This window comes from Bubalus kerabau, chromosome 4, assembly GCF_029407905.1.
Source record: "Bubalus kerabau isolate K-KA32 ecotype Philippines breed swamp buffalo chromosome 4, PCC_UOA_SB_1v2, whole genome shotgun sequence".
Taxonomy (NCBI): Eukaryota; Metazoa; Chordata; class Mammalia; order Artiodactyla; family Bovidae; genus Bubalus; species Bubalus kerabau.
This window is the reverse complement of record NC_073627.1, coordinates 143,795,483-143,809,728: the sequence shown is the minus strand read 5'-3', so window position 1 is coordinate 143,809,728 and position 14,246 is coordinate 143,795,483. Positions and strand designations below refer to the sequence as shown.

Here is a 14,246-nt window from a genome sequence, read left to right as displayed (position 1 = left end):
AGTGATGACCTCTTTCCTTCTCTCACACTCTTCCTTCACTCCTCTCTCCCTACCCTCAATTCAAGAGCACAGCACACCTCCCAGAGCCAAGATGGCTACACTGATCAACATAAGGTAGGTCAATCAGAAGTTAGCTCACCACAGCAAGGGTGGTTCCAGTTAATAGGCAACAAATATGTGACCTTTGTAGAGACGTGACAGTTTTGTGAGTTCTTAAGCAGTGATTGTCAGTCCTTTCAGATTCAATGTCTCCACGTAATAACAAAGATCTTAATATCCTCTCTACCATCCTGAAATGAAACTCAGAGAAAACACAGTCTACTTACACATAACCTTAAAAGTTAAAAGAATGTTCTAACTATAATGTCATGGGAAATTATAAGTAATTTACAATTAAAAAATCAAGTCTTTCCAGATGTTTTTCTATTTATTTATCTTTGGCTGTAGCGGGTCTTTGTTGCCATGCGTGGGCTCTAGTTGTGGTGTGCAGGCTTTTCATTGCAGTGCCTTCCCTTGCTGTGAAGCACGGGCTCTGGGACATGTGGGCTCCAGTAGTTGCAGCTCACAGACCCCCGAGCTCAGGCTCAGTAGTTGCGGTACATGGACTTAGTTGCCCTATAGCATGTGGAATCTTCATGGACCAAGGATTGAACCCGTGTCTCCTATATTGGCAGGCGAATTCTTAACCACTGGATCACCAGGGAAGTCACAAAGGTTTTTCTTAAGCATGATTCATCAAGAGGCAGAATTAAAGAGTGGGACAGTAGCTCTTCTGTGAATGTAATGGGGGGGAACATGGGTGCCACTCAACGGATACAGAAATATGTGCTACTGTGTAGGCCTCTTGGACACCTTGGTCATTCCAGACAGCATGGTGTGATGTTCTGAACAGATGAACTCTTGGCAAGATACTTCCTTCAATTTTCCCAGTGTGGTTGTATGCATGAAAAATTCAAAGTATGTTAAAATCTTATCCAGATGCTTTAGGTTTAAATGTAAAACACAGGTAGGTTCTAGATTCAGATCATTCTAAATAGGTTTTTCACCTATATATATATAATATTTAATAGGACACCTGAAAGTCATGTAGGATGCAAGATAATTCCTTGTGGGGCCATCCTATGCATTTTTGGATGTCTGGTATCCTTGACACCCACCCACTAAATGATGCTGACCCTGCCAGTCTTCAGTCAGTTCAGTTCAGTCACTCAGTCATGTCCTACTCTTTGCAACCCCATTAATCACAGCATGCCAGGCCTCCCGGTCCATCACCAACTCCTGGAGTTCACTCAAACTCACATCCATCAAGTCGGTGATGCCATCCAGCCATCTCATCCTCTGTCGTCCCCTTCTCCTCCTGCCCCCAATCCCTCCCAGCATCAGAATCTTTTCCAATGAGTGAACTCTTTGCATGAGGTAGCCAAAGTACTGGAGTTTCAGCTTTAGCATCGTTCCTTCCAAAGAAATCCCAGGGCTGATCTCCTTCAGAATGGACTGGTTGGATCTCCTTGCAGTCCAAGGGACTCTCAAGAGTCTTCTCCAACACCACAGTTCAAAAGCATCAATTCTTCGGCGCTCAGCTTTCTTCACAGTTCAACTCTCACATCCATACATGACCACAGGAAAAACCATAGCCTTGACTAGATGGACCTTTGTTAGCAAAGTAATGGCTCTGCTTTTGAATATGCTATCTAGGTTGGTCATAACTTTCCTTCCAAGGAGTAAGCGTCTTTTAATTTCATGGCTGCAGTCACCATGTGCAGTGATTTTGGAGCCCAGAAAAATAAAGTCTGACACTGTTTCCACTGTTTCCCCATCTATTTGCCATGAAGTGATGGGACCAGATGCCATGATCTTCGTTTTCTGAATGTTGAGCTTTAAGCCAACTTTTTCACTCTCCACTTTCACTTTCATTAAGAGCTTTTTAGTTCCTATTCACTTTCTGCCATAAGGGTGGTGTCATCTGCATATCTGAGGTTATTGATATTTCTCCCGGCAATCTTGATTCCAGCTTGTGCTTCTTCCAGCCCAGCGTTTCTCATGATGTACTCCCATCTTTGTGACCTCCAAAAAATCCTCTACAGTCTTCCAAAATACCCGCCTCTCCCTGCCAGGTGGTGGTACTGCTTTCTTTGTGTCCCTGTTCTGAGCTTCCCTGGTGGCTGAGACAGTAAAGTGTCTGCCTGCAGTGTGGGAGACCCGGGTTCAGTCCCTAAGTTGGGAAGATCCCCTGGAGAAGGAAATGGCAACTCACTCCAGTACTCGTGCCTGGAAAATTCCGTGGACTGGGGAGCCTGGTAGGCTACAGTCCATGGGGTCGCAAAGAGTCAGACACAACTGAGCAACTTCACTTTCTTTCTTTCTGTAGGTTTAGGGGGCATTCCATAGTTGAGTATCAGCATAGGGTGACTTGGAGTGCCACAGAGGGAACCAGAGTGGGGGGTCCCAAAGATGCCATTTGCCAAAGCCTTCATCATAGAGAAAGGCCCAGTGTTCCCAGGGGGAGGACTGTGTGGTCATGGCAGGGGGAGCAAGCAACAAGGCTGAAAGAGTGTCTCCTGCAAAGTGAGCCAGTTTGGTTTCAGCCAAATGTCAGCAGCAACAATGGTAGGTTCCAGATAGGAAAGGCATTGCCAAAGGGGTGTAAAGTTACCCCAGGTAATCCAAAGTCTTGGCTAAGGAAGTTAGTGTGGATAAGCGCAAATAACAATATTCTGATATTGATATTGCCAAGGGCTTTCTCACATTTCAACATACTTTTGAGCCTTTCCACAAACTCATGAGATAGATAGGGGTTCCTGTTATCTTCATTTTAAGACATCTGCTCTGGTGACACCCGATACTGCACTGTTTCATTCATACACAGGCAAACTAGATAACGACCATTAGCCATTGTCTTTAGCTGTTTTGTACCATACAAGTTGCTGGTAATTGCAGCTGTGATCTTTGGACTCTGTCACAAATATGCTCAGTGTTAATAGAGAGCTGACTTCTGAATGTAAATGTGAGCAATGCTTATTCCATTTTTACCTGCTACTAATTTTGCTGCTGTACTAAAAATGGTCTCTATGTTTTGCCTTCACAATAAGATAAAGAACAGTATTTTCAGCAACAGCATCTGTCAGCAGCCGGCTGAGTAGGCTGTGTTGTGGTAAATGGTGTGTCTTTAGGAAGTGCCATCACACTGGGATCATGTGAAAGGTGTTGACTGGAATAAGCAGTGTGCAACCTGCTTGACCATACACAACAGGCACACTGCCTGTCCATCAATGATGGCCAGTCTTCTCCTTCAGCATTTTTTGATTCTTGCTATTTCACTTCATAAAGTATTTCTTCAAGTTGAATAATGATGGTAATGATATAAAAACAGTTATCTTACTATACTAAAATATAATTGCAATAGTCAACATTTTTTGTTTCCTATGTGTCAGAACTTCTAATTGGGTTGCATAATTATATAAATTTGAAAGCTATTTCCTTTTCCTTAATCATTGTTTTATCACTTCTAAAAAAAGTTTTCAGCCATTAAGCTTTGTGGATACATCCAGGAGGCTTCTCATATATAGATGAAGTAAAAGAAATTTAATGAAACAATGTAGGTCGTCTTACTAATTTAACAGTTCTGCTTCTTTGGACATTGTTAGAATTTATCAAAAAAGGGCATGTAGGAAAGAAACTTTAAGCATCTATCATATAAAGAATATTAAGAAAATATGGATAACTATAATGCGATTTTCCTTGTATACTCTGTATTAGTGGATTTATAAGAAAATTAATCTACATGTTTATAAAATGATACTGCTTCATAACAGACCAAATGTACATATTGCTTGGTATAGATCAATGTAACCTAATATTCTTTGGTAAGATAGTAACATCTAATTCCTAAAACTTTTTTGATACAGATAGCACTTATGCATCCATAATTTTGTGTAGCCCTCACCCAGCTTCATGAGGTAGGAGTTACTTTTATTTTGTGGTTAAACAAACTAAGCTCTGTCAATTTAAAAAATTTTCATTTTATATTGGAGTATAGTTGATTTACAGTATTGTGTTAATTTCAGGTATACAACAAAGTGATTCAGTTATACACATACACATACTTGTATCTATTCTTTTTTCAGTCTTTTCCCATATAGGTTATTATAGAACATTGAGTAGAGTTCCTTTTGCTATAGAGTAGGTCCTTGCTATTTATCTATTATATATATAGTAGTTTGTATCTGCTAATCCCAACTTCCTAATTTATCCCCCACCCCTGCATTGACCTTTCACCTTTGGTAACCACAGGTTTGTTTTCAGTCTGTGAGTCTGTTTTTGTTTTGTAAATAAGTTCAATTGTATCATTTTTTTATTCCACATATAAGTGATATCATATTTGTCTTTCTCTTTATGACTTACTTCACATGTATGATAATCTCCAGGACCATCCATGTCCATCCAAATGGCATTATTTCATTTTATGAGTAAAATTTCCTTGTATATGTGTACTACATCTTCTTTATCCATTCATCTGTCAATGGAAGTAACTTAAGAACTAAAATCTCGTAAGTGGCAGAGCTTGGCTGTCCAACCTTTGGTCTACTTTCCACTCCATCCCACTACCTTAAAATGTGAGCACAGAGATGAGGGGGAAAGTAATATGAAACTCCAGCACATCTAATGCTAGTGGTCAGAAAAACTATGACAGGGAAGAAAGCATTTATTTCCACGCCTACCTCCTCCTTTCTACAAAAATAAGTGAATACTTTTGTTGTTGAGATCAAAGTACTGGAGCACTTTGGTGACTGAAACATCAGGAATCTAGCTGATTCTATCACTGCATTTATCTAGCAGCATTTATAGACCAGAAGCCTTGTTGTCCTTCAGTCGCTAAGTTGTGTCCGACTCTTTGCAACCCCATGAACTGTAGCATACCAGGCTTCCCTGTCCTTTACTATCTTGCAGAGTTTGTTCAAACTCATGTCAATTGAGTTAATGATGCCATTCAACTGTATCATCCCCTGTCACCCCCTTCTCCTGCCCTCAATCTTGCCCAGCATCAGAGTCTTTTCCAGTGAGTCAGCTCATCGCATCAGATGGGCAAAGTATTGGAGTTTCAGCATCAATCCTTCCAATGAATATTCAGGGTTGATTTCTTTTCAGATTGACTGGTTTACTCTCCTTGCTGTCCAAGGGACTGTCAAGACTATTTTCCAGCTCCACAGTTCAAAAGCATCAATTCTTCAGCACTCAGCCTTCTTTATGTCCAACTCTCACATCCATACATGACTACTTGAAAAAACCACAGCTTTGAGTATATGGACCTTTGTTGGCAAAGTGATATCTGTCCTTTTTAATATGCTGTCTAGGTTTGTCATAGCTATTTTTCCAAGGAGCAAGTGTCTTTTAATTTTGTGGCTGCAGTCACTGTCCACAGTGATTTTTGGAGCCCAAGAAAATAAAATCTGTCACTGTTCCCACTTTCCCCCCCCAACTGTTTGCCATGAAGTAACAGGAGTGGATGCCATGATCTTCATTTTTTGAATGCTGAGTTTTAAGCCAGCTTTTTCACTCTCCTTTTTCACCCTCATCAAGAAGCTCTTTAGCTCCTCTTCACTCTCTGCCATTAAAGTGATATCATCTGCATATCTGAGTTTGTTGATATTTCTCCCAACAATCTTGATTCCAGCTTGTGTTTCTTCCAGCCCTGTATTTCCCATGATGTACTCTGCAAATAAGATAAATAAGCAAGGTGACAATATACAGCCTTGATATACTCCCTTCTCTATTGGTTTAATAGATTGAATCAATCTATTGTTCCATGTCTGATTCTAACTGTTGCTTCTTGTCCTGCATACAGGCTTCTCAGGAGACAGGTAGGGTGGTCTGGTATTCTCATCTCTTTCAGAATTTTACAGTTTGTTGTGATCCACACAATCAAAGATTTTAGTGTAGTTAATGAAGCAGATTTTTTTAGAATTCTGTTGCTTTTTCTATGATCCAGCGGATGTTGGCAACTTGATCTCTGGTTCCTTTAGCTTTTCTAAATCCAGCTTGAACATCTGGAAGTTCTTGTTTCACATACTGATGAAGCCTAGCTTGAAGGATTTTCAGCGTTACCTTGCTAGCATGTGAAATGTGTGCAACTGTATGGTAGTCTGAACATTCTTTGACATTGCCTTTCTTTGGGATTGGAATGAAAACTGACCTTTTCCAGCCCTGTGGTCACTGCTGAGTTTTCCAAATTTGCTGACATATTGAGTGCTGAATTTTAACAGCAGTATCTTCTAGGATTTGAAATACCTTCATTAGCTTTGTTCATAGTAATGCTTCCTAAGGCCCACTTGACTGCACACTCCAGATTGTCTGGCTCTAGGTGAATGACCACACCATCACAGTTATCAGATCATTAAGCCTTTTTTGCATAGTGTATTCCTGCCATCTCTTCTTAATCTCTTCTGCTTTTGTTATGTCCTTTCCATTTCTGCCCTTTATTGTGCCCATCTTTGCATGAAATATAAGTACCTTGTTATCTCCAATTTTCTTGAGATCTCTAGTCCTTCCCATTCTATTGTTTTCCTCTATTTCTTTACATAGTTCACTTAAGAAGGCTTTCTTATCTCTCCTTGCTATTTTCTGGAACTCTGCATTCAGTTGGGTGTGTCTTTCCCTTTCACTTCTCTTCTTTTCTCAACTATTTGTAAGGCCTCCTCAGACAACCACTTTGCCTTCTTGCATTCTTTTTCTTGGAGATGGTTTTGGTCACCATCTCCTGTACGATGTTACATACTTCCATCCATAGTTCTTCAGGCACTCTGTCTACCAGATCTAATCCCTTGAATCTATTGGTCACCTCCACTGTATAATCGTAAGGAATTTGATTTAAGTCATACCTGAATGATCTAGTGGTTTTCCCTATTTTCAATTTGTGCCTGAATTTTGCAATAAGAAGTTCATGATCTGAGCCACAGCCAGCCCCAGGTCTTGTTTTTGCTGACTGTATAGAGCTTCTCCATCTTCAGCTGCAAAGAATATAATCAATATGATTTCAGTATTGACCATTTGGTAATGTCCACATGTAGACTCATCTTTTGTGTTGTTTGTTGGAAGAGGGTGTTTGCTATGACCAGTGCTTTCTCTTGGAAAACTCTGTTAGCCTTTGTTGTGCTTCATTTTGTACTCCAAGGCCAAACTGGCCTGTTACTCCAGGTATCTCTTGACTTTCTACTTTTGCATTCCAGTCCCCTATGATGAAAAGGACATCTTTTTTTTGGTGTTAATCCTAGAAGGTCTTGTAGGTCTTCATAGAAATATTCAATTGCAGCTTCTTCGGCATTGGTGGTTGGGGCATAGACTTGGATTACTCTATTGTTGAATGGTTTGCTCTGGAAATGAACAAGATCATTCTGTCATCTTTGAGATTGCACTCAAGTACTACTGCATTTCAGACTTTTTTGTTGACTTTGATTTTTATAGGCCTAAAAATACTCACAGGTACATTTTGTGTAGACTGCACAGATGTTTTTTAAAATTTGAATAATAAAGCTTTCAGACAGAGCTCAACATGGTCCATTTTCCCCCAATCACCACCACTCCCTACCATCCCATACCTGGCCCTTACTCATTCATGTTAAGCACCTGCCTAGTCTGTACAGGTTGACTTTTGTGACCCTGGACTAATGACCATGATTATGTTTCCCCCAGAAACCAATACTTCATTTTGCCAGTGCTCTGTTTTTCGTCCTTAGATCCTAGATTTCTCAGAAGAAAAATGAATAAGGAAAGGGGAATAGAGAGTGATGGGGAGACAGACTGAAATTTTACATAGTGTCACTGAGAAGGTGACATTTAACAACCTACGAAAAAAGGGCGAGTGTGTGAACCTGCCTGAAGGAAGAGTACTCCAAGCAGAAGGAACAGCAAGAAAGAGCATATGTGAGGGACAGCCAGTCTTCTGTGGCTCGAGTCAAGTGAACAAGGGGAAGGGTCCTAGGATAACAAGGTCACCTCAGCGGTTAGGAGAGGAGAAGAGGGCTCACTGAGTAGGGCCCTAGATACCCCTGCAAGGACTTGGCCTATAATCTGAGGAAGATACTAAACCATGAGAGGACCCTGAGCAGTTGAGTGACACGATCAAATCCACACTGCTTTCAGAGGATGACTCCTGCTGCCAAGTTGACAGTGACCCTTACACAGGCAGGGGTTGAAGCAGGGGGATCAGATGAGATGCTACTGCCATAATCTAAATGATAAAGATGGTGGCTTGGAGCAAGTTGGTGGCAGTGGACATTGTACAAAGTGTGGTCCAATTTTGGGTATGTTTTGAAGGTGGAGACATAGAAGTTGCTAACAGGTCCATTGTGAGAGTGAACAGAGGAAGTCAAAGTTTTTTGGTCTGAGCAACTGGTAGACCAGAGTTGCCATCAACAAAATAATGAAGTCTGGAAACTTGAGGTTTCCCTTTTCCTCTTGTTTTAGGAGAAAGATATGGAAAGCAGAAGGCATAGGGAGAACAGGTTACATATTAGGAAAAGGAGACTTAAGGAGGAAAAACCATTTATATGAGAAAATGCCTTAGGTAAGACATGGAAGATCTGTGTGACCACAGGATGGTGAAAATAGCCAAAGAGGAATAGGAGTGGTCTTCCTAAAGCAGTAATACCACTCATATACAATATGTTTCACTGCTTTCCCAAGTAGGAGAGTAAAATGACCCTTCTTCTTGGGATATGGAATACCAGATATGTAAATAAGCAGTATTCCAGAAAGTCCTAACTCCTGTCTACACTGTGAACATTATCTCCCTTCAGGCTTCATAGAATATTATCTGGTGGTAGGAAAATTATGGCTTGCGTTTATTTTTTTTATTTTTATTGAAGTAGTCACAACATAAAAACAACCATTTTAACATGAAAAATTCAGTACCATTTAGTACATTCACAGAGCTTTGCAACTTACATCTCTATCTAGTTCCAAAACATTTTCATCACACCAAAAGGAAACCTGATACCCATTAAGCAGACACTCCTCATTCATCCCTTCCCTCAGCCCCTGGCAACCATCAGTACAATCCCTGTCTCTATGGATTTACCTGTTCTGGATATTTCATATGGAGATAAATACAATCATATGTTATGTGAGGTTCTGTGATATCTACTTTCACTCAGCATATTTTTGACATTCATCTATGTTGTCATACATCTACAACAATTGAATAGTAGTCCATCATATGAATAAGCCACATTTTATCTATTCATCCATTTATGGACATTTGGATTGTTTCTGACTTTTAACTTGAATTAGTGCTGCTTTGAACATTTCTGTACAAGTATTTGGATACTTGTTTTCAATTCTTTGGAGTTATATATACCTGGGAATAGAACTGCTGGATTGTATGGTAATCATCTGACTTAAGGAACTGTCAAACTGCTTTCTATGGCAGCTAAACCATTTTAAAATCCCATCAGCAATGTTCAAGTGTTCCGGTTCCTCCTTACCCTTAACCAAGACTGGTTATCTTCAGATTTTAAAAAATAATAGCCATTCTAGTGGGTGTGAAGTGCTATCTTATTGTGGTAACGATTAATGACATTGAACATATTTTCATGTGCTTGTCGGCCCTTTTTATTTTGCTTGCATGTTTTATGGTATCTTTCATCTAAGATGCTCAGTACTGTCATATCAGAGCTATCAGGAAATAGCTCCTGATATTTCAAAGATAAAACCATTAATTCAGTCCTGCACATCATCTTCCCCCAGTTTTATTGAGATATAATTGACATACATCATTATATAAGCTTAGGGTATACAGCATATGAATTTGAGTAAACTCCAGGAGTTGGTAATGGACAGGGAGGCCTGGCATGCTACAGTCCATGGGGTTACAAGGAGTTGGACACGACTGAGCGACTGAACTGACTGATACAGCATAATGGCTTGACTTACAAATGTTGTGAAATGATTACTGCACTACCTTTAGTTAGCATCCATCATCTCATATAGATACAACAAAAAGAAAAAACTCTAACAACTTTCATATATATCATATAGCAGTATTAACTATAGTTACCATGTTGTACATTATATTCCTAGTACTTACTTATAACCAGAAATTTGTATCTGTTAACTCTTCCTCTGCTTCTCCTTCTCATTACTCCCTGTCTCTGATAGTCACAAATCTGATTCCTTTTTCCTTTTTCAATGAGTTGTTTTTAATTAGATTCTTTATATACATGAGATCATATAGTGTTTGTTTTCCTCTACCTGAACTTATATAATTTAGCATAATGCATTCCAGATTCATCCATGTTGTCAAAAATGGTAAGATTGTCTCATTTTTTTGGTGGCTGAATCATATTCTAGTGTTTGAGTGTGTGTGTGTAACTGCTTTTTGTATACATATTCACAGATAAATGGACACTTAGGTGGTTTCCATGTCTTGACTATTGTAAATTATCCTGCTTAAAACACAGGGGTGCAGATGTCTTTTCAAGTCAGTGTTTTTGTTTCTTTTTGATATATTCTCAGAAGTGGAATTGTTAGATTGTATGGTAGTTCAGTTTTTAACTTTTTGAGGAATCTCTGTATTATTTTCTATAATGCCTGAACCAGTTTACAATCCTACCAACAGTGCACCAAGGTTTCCTTTTCTCTGCATCCTCACCAGCATGTTACTACTTGTCATTTTGATGATGACCATTCTAAAAGGCATGACATAATATATCACTGTGGTTTTGATTTGCATTTCCCTAATTACTAGTGATGCTGAACATAGTTTCATGTAACTGTTGGTCTTTCATGTATCCCCTTTAGAAAAAAAAAGTCTTTTGAGACCTTTTGCCCATTTTTCAAATCAAATTATTTGTTCTTTTACTATGGAGTTGTATGAGTTCTTCATATATTTTGGATATTAACTCCTAAATCAGATATAGGTTGGAAATATTTTTCTTCCCATTCCATAGGTTGTTTTTCACATCGTTGTTTGCTTCTTGTTTCCAGGAGCTTTTTAGTTCGGTGTAGTCCCACTTGTTTTTGATTCGGTTGCTTGTGCTTTAGGTGTCATACACAGAAAATCATTGCTAAGACTTATGTCAAGGAGCTTTACCCTCCCCCCATCACCACCACGTTTTCTTCTGGGAGTTTCATGGCTTCAGGTTTTACATTTAAGTTGTTAATCCAATGCAAGTTAATTTTTGTGAGTAGTGGAAGTTCTGGGTGTAGTTCCATTCTTTCACATGTGAATAGCCAATTTTCCCAGCACCATTATTGAAAAGTCTTTTCTTCACTGAGTATTCTTGCCTCCCATGTCAAATATTATTTGAGTAATATGCTTGGGTGTATTTCTGGGCTCAAGATTCTGTCCCACTGATTTGTCTGTCTTTATACCAGTACTATACCATTTTGATTATTGTAGTTTTATATATGGAACAGCTTGAAATCATAAAGTGTGTTGCTTCTGCTTTGTTCTCCTTTCTCAGGATTGCTTTGGTATATATTTATGGTCTTTTGTGGTTCCATACAGGGGCTTCCTTGGTGGCTCAGATGGTTAAGAATCTGCCTGCAATGCAGGAAACCCAGGTTAAATCCCTAGGTCGGGAAGATCCCCTGGGGAAGAGAATGGCAATCCACTCCAGTATTCTTGCCTGGAGAATCCCATGGACAGAGGAGCCTGGCAGAGTGGTTTTTTCTACTTCTGTAAAAAAAAAAAAAAAGTTCATTGGAATTATGATAGGGACTGCACTGAATCCAAAAATGGCTTTGGTAGTATTGACATTTTAACAATATTAATTGTTTCAATTAATTGAAATTAATTGAATTAATTGAACAAGGGATACCTTTCTATTTACTTTGTCTTCTTCAGTTTCCTTAATTAGTGTCTTATAGTTTTCAGAATAGAGATCTTTCACCTTCTGGCTAAGTTTATTCCTAAGTATTTTACTGTTTTTTATGCTGTTTTAAACAGGATCATTTTTCCCAGATAATTTGTTGTTAGTATGAAGAAACACTACTAGTTTTTGTATGCTAAATTTGTATTGGGCAACTGCACTGAATTCATTGATTAGTTCTAATAGCCTTTGGTGGAGTCTTTAGGATTTTCTGTGTATAAAAACATGTCACCTGCAAATAGAGATAATTTTACTTCTTCCTTTCCAATTTTGATGCCTTTTATTTATTTTTCTTGCCTGACAGCTCTAGCAAGGACTTCCACTATTGTGCTGAATAGGAATGGTAAGAATGGGCACCCTTGCCTTGTTCATGATCTTGGAGGAAAAGCTTTCAATCTTTCACCATTAAGTATGTTAGCCATGGGCTTATCATATATGGCCTTCATTATGTTGAGGTACATTCTTTCTATACCTAATCTGTTGAGTTTATATCATATATAGAGATGTTGAATTTTGTCAAATGCTTTTTCTCCATCTATTGAGATGATCATATGATTTTTATTTCATTTTGTTAATTTGACGTATCACATTGATTTGCATATGTTGAACCATCCTTGCTATGCCAAGTATAAATCCCATTTGATCACAGTGCATGATTCCTTTCATGTGTTACTGGATTTGGTTTCCTAGTATAAAGAGTTTTTGCATCAATATTCATGAGGGATATTGGTCTATAGTTTTCTGATAGTGTCCTTTTTGGCTTTGGTATCAGGGTAATAAGGGCCTCATAAAATAAGACTGGGAGTGTTCCCTTCTCTTTGATTTTTTTGAAAGAGTTAAAAAGGGTTGGTGTTAATTCTTCTTTAAGATTTGCAGGGGAAGTGATCTGGTCCTTGGTTTTTCTTTATTGGGAGATTTTTGATTACCAGTTCAATCTCCTTACTAGTAATTAGTCTATTCAGACTTTCTATTTCTTGTTTTAGTCTTGGTTGTTTGCATGTTTCTGAGAATTTTTCCATTTTTCTAGGTTCTCCAGTTTGTTGGCATATATCAATATTTCTTCATAGTAGCCTTTTATGATTCTTTTTATTCATGTGGTATCAGTTGCAGTGTTTCTTTTTTTCATTTATAATTTTGTTAATTTGAGTCCTCTATCTTTTTTTCCTTGGTTATCCAGCTAAAGTTTTGTCAATTATGTTTATTTTTTCAAAGAACTAACTCTTAATTTGGTTAATCTTTCCTGTTTTCCTGTGCTCTATTTTATTTCTGCTCTAATCATTAGTTTTTACTTTCTGCTGTTAATATTGTGCTCAGTTTGACCACCTTTTTCTAGTTCCTTAACCCATAGTGTTAGGTTTTTTAAAATCAGTATTACTTCTTCTTTTCTAATTTGGATTCCTTTCATTTTTCCTCTTCTGATTGTCATGGCTAGGAATTCCAAAACTATGTTGAATAAAAGTGGCTAGAGTAGACATCCTTGTCTTTTTTTAAAAGACATTTTTCTTAATTTTAGTTTTATTTTTTAACACAAAGCATATGTATTGGAGTATAACTGATTAACAATGTTGTGACAGTTTCAGGAGAACAGTGAAGGAACACAGCCATACAAAAACATGTATCCATTCTTCCCCAAACCCCACCCCCATCCAGGCTGGCACATAATCCTTATCTTGTTATTGATCTTAGGGGAAATGATTACTTTTCTTTGTTGAGTGTGATGTTGGCTATAGGTTTGTCATATATGATCTTTATTATGTTGAGGTATGTTCCCTCTGTTAGCCTTTGCCCTGCTTCATTTTGTACTCCAAGGCCAAATTTGCCTGTTATTCCAGGTATCTCTGGACTTCCTACTTTTGCATTCCAGTCCCCTATAATGAAAAGGACATCTTTTCCCCTACTGGTCATAGTAAACACCCTCTTCCAACAGCACAAGAGAAGACTCAACACATGGACATCACCAGATGATCAATACCAAAATCAGATTGATTATATTCTTTGCAGCCAAAGGTGGAGAAGCTCTATAGAGTCAGCAGAAACAAGACTGTGGCTGACTGTGGCTCAGATCACAAACTCTGTATTGCCAAATTCAGACTTAAATTGAAGAAAGTAGGGAAAACCACTAGACCGTTCAGGTATGACAAATCAAATCCCTTACAATTACTATATAGTGGAAGTGACAAGCAGATTCAAGGGGTTAGATCTGATAGAGTGCCTGAAGAACTATGGACAGAGGTTCGTGATATTGTACAGGAGGCAGGGATCAAGACCATCCCCAAGAAAAAGAAGTGTAGAAAGGCAAAATGGTTGTCTGAGGAAGCCTTACAAATAGCTGAGAAAAGAAGAGAAGTGAAAGGCAAAGGAGAAAAGGAAAGATATACC

At 38.6% G+C, this 14,246-nt stretch overlaps 1 protein-coding gene across 22 annotated transcripts in view; it reads left to right on the top strand.

The window, feature by feature from the left end:
• Positions 1 to 14,246, top strand: part of FRMD3 (FERM domain containing 3) — a 396,931-nt gene that overhangs the window by 363,300 nt on the left and 19,385 nt on the right. For 20 of the 22 annotated variants that reach the window (XM_055578891.1, XM_055578904.1, XM_055578895.1 and 17 more), the window contains one exon: positions 12,172 to 12,210. The exons of the other annotated variants lie outside the window; for them this stretch is intronic. In XM_055578891.1, the coding sequence (XP_055434866.1) occupies positions 12,172 to 12,210 (39 nt within the window). The remainder of the gene's footprint in view (positions 1 to 12,171; positions 12,211 to 14,246) is intronic. 22 annotated transcript variants of the gene reach the window in all.